The following is a 2,221-nucleotide window of genomic DNA, read 5'->3' on the forward strand; positions in this document are numbered from 1 at the left end:
AAGCTTGCATATACTGCGCAGGTTTTAACAGTTTACTAGGTCTCTGGTTCCTGTTTTATAATACATGCAGATGGCTCATGCTGGTTAATAAGGATCCTTCAAATTGTGGTTTTGCATGAATTTAATATTACCTTACATAGACTCATACAATTTGACTTTATTCTTACTCCATAATCCTGCAAAAAGTATTCAGATTTTGTCAGTAAGAATTTGCTTTTTCATTCTGAGAAATTGATTGTCTTTAGTACTGAATACTAAAAAATGCCAAGATTCTCAGTGATATCTTTTACCGAACTAACTGTATAGTTGAAAGCTTGTCCATCAGCTCTTTCAACTATTTATGTGATACTTTTTATTGAACCAGCTGTAATCTCTTCCTGGACCATCATGGATCCACCAGAACTCCAACCCTACTACTAAATAAATAGTACAAAGGCAGTCTTAATCAGTTGCTCAAATACATAAACTTCTGGCCCCAAAGTGAACTCTTTTTCCATCCCTGACTTTATTCTGCCTTGGGTATAAAGATCCAAGAGATCTGGGAGCAATTGTCAAAGTTCTTTACAGGGCTTACCTTTTTGTTCTATGTAGAGGAGAACAGAACAACTCAGGCTACTGTCTCTGGTGTTTTTCCCTTAAATCCTCTAATTTTTTTAGCATATTTTTTTTTAAACAGCTAAAGAAGCTGAATGTCATTCTCATCAACTGATATGGTGTTCTTCATACTTTGCAATCTCCCTTAATATTTCTTCTGTTGAAATTCAGTCTTGAATCTGAAGTTGAAACTCTAAATGTGAAACAAGTCAATGTTGCTAACTCCAGACCTTCACAGTTTGAGAGTCTGACTCTATAAAAACCATGATCATTTTTTAATTATGATTTTTAAGACATATAGATGGTACTTTTTATTTGCTTTCTGTTTTTTGAGTCTTTAGAATTCACATGCCTATGTTGTCATTTTTTTTTCTTACAATTATGACAGAACTTTTAAAATGAAAGCTGAGATTTCATGTCTGGGATTGTAAATTCTTTGAAACAAGGGCTTTCTGTTCATTCCCTGTACAGTAGCTACCACACTGGGGTCGATAGGGGCTTCTGTAGGCTATCACAGTAGAAGTAATCAACTTCACTACAGTTCCTGGAGCTTTGAAAAAAAATCACATATTGTAAAACTTGTGATCAAATATTCCCATCTGTTGTATTTTAAGTTAAGCTTCATGTGCACAGAAAACTTTCACAAGTTATTTTCCTTTTGGTCCAAGGAACACAAATCTAACTTGCATAATTTCATATTTAAAACAGCTTAAAGGCAGGAATATAATTTCTTCTCTATGTTCAGTTTTGCACACTTGTATTTCCAGATAACCATTTTTTCCCTTTTAGAAAAAAACTTCCAGACTGAGATAAGTAAATATAGTTATATCACACAGGAAAAACTCAGTTTTACATTTTATATTTGCAGTATTTAAAATTTTGAAGCCATGGGAGTAAAGGTCCAGCGACCTCGTTGCTTTTTTGACATAGCCATCAACAATGTACCTGGTAAGAAAATTTAAACTAAATTTCTAGATTAAATGGTGACATTGATATTTATACTTGATAAGTAATACATATATACAAGTAAACCATATTAATGTGTGGGGTTCTTTTTTCAGCTGGAAGAGTGGTCTTTGAGTTGTTTTCTGATGTGTGCCCAAAGACATGTGAGAATTTTCGCTGCCTTTGTACAGGTTGGTAGAAAGTTGGGTTTTTTAACTTTTAACAAAATTCACTGTTTATATTATGAATTGTTATTTTACAGAAACCTGTGTGTATAGTCAGTGATTTCCTCTTTGCATTTCAGAAAGTGAAGGCCCACTTTACTGGTTTTTTGGTGTCTGTAAAAATTGAACATTGTTGCCTTACAGACATTTCATGCCGCAATTAGAAGTAACTACAGATGTGACTTGTTATTGAAAGGAGCAAATACTAATTGAATTTGGATATTGATCTATATAATTTTTTGCTCTTGCCATAAATATTTCTGATTAAACCATAATGGATACTAGCCAATACTGAAACTGGTTGCATCAAATGAAGGTTCAGGAATTTAGAGATGACTGGACTTACATATGACTCTCTTAATACTCAAAGACCACTAGTATTTGTGCTTGAATTTCTTTCTGAGACTGGTCATTTCCTAACTTTTTTTTATAGTTTCATAGTTGGTAGGGTCAGAAGG

At 33.4% G+C, this 2,221-nt stretch overlaps 1 protein-coding gene across 4 annotated transcripts in view; it reads left to right on the forward strand.

Moving 5' to 3' along the window:
- The window catches only part of PPIG (peptidylprolyl isomerase G), a 93,299-nt gene that overhangs the window by 25,095 nt on the left and 65,983 nt on the right, over nucleotides 1-2,221 (forward strand). For all 4 annotated transcript variants that reach the window (XM_019522770.1, XM_019522769.1, XM_019522771.1 and 1 more), the window contains 2 exons: nucleotides 1,463-1,542; nucleotides 1,656-1,730. In XM_019522770.1, the coding sequence (XP_019378315.1) occupies nucleotides 1,482-1,542; nucleotides 1,656-1,730 (136 nt within the window). In that variant the 5' untranslated portion in view covers nucleotides 1,463-1,481. The remainder of the gene's footprint in view (nucleotides 1-1,462; nucleotides 1,543-1,655; nucleotides 1,731-2,221) is intronic.

Source organism: Gavialis gangeticus, unplaced genomic scaffold, assembly GCF_001723915.1.
Source record: "Gavialis gangeticus isolate Ggan-Ray unplaced genomic scaffold, GavGan_comp1, whole genome shotgun sequence".
Classification (NCBI taxonomy): Eukaryota; Metazoa; Chordata; order Crocodylia; family Gavialidae; genus Gavialis; species Gavialis gangeticus.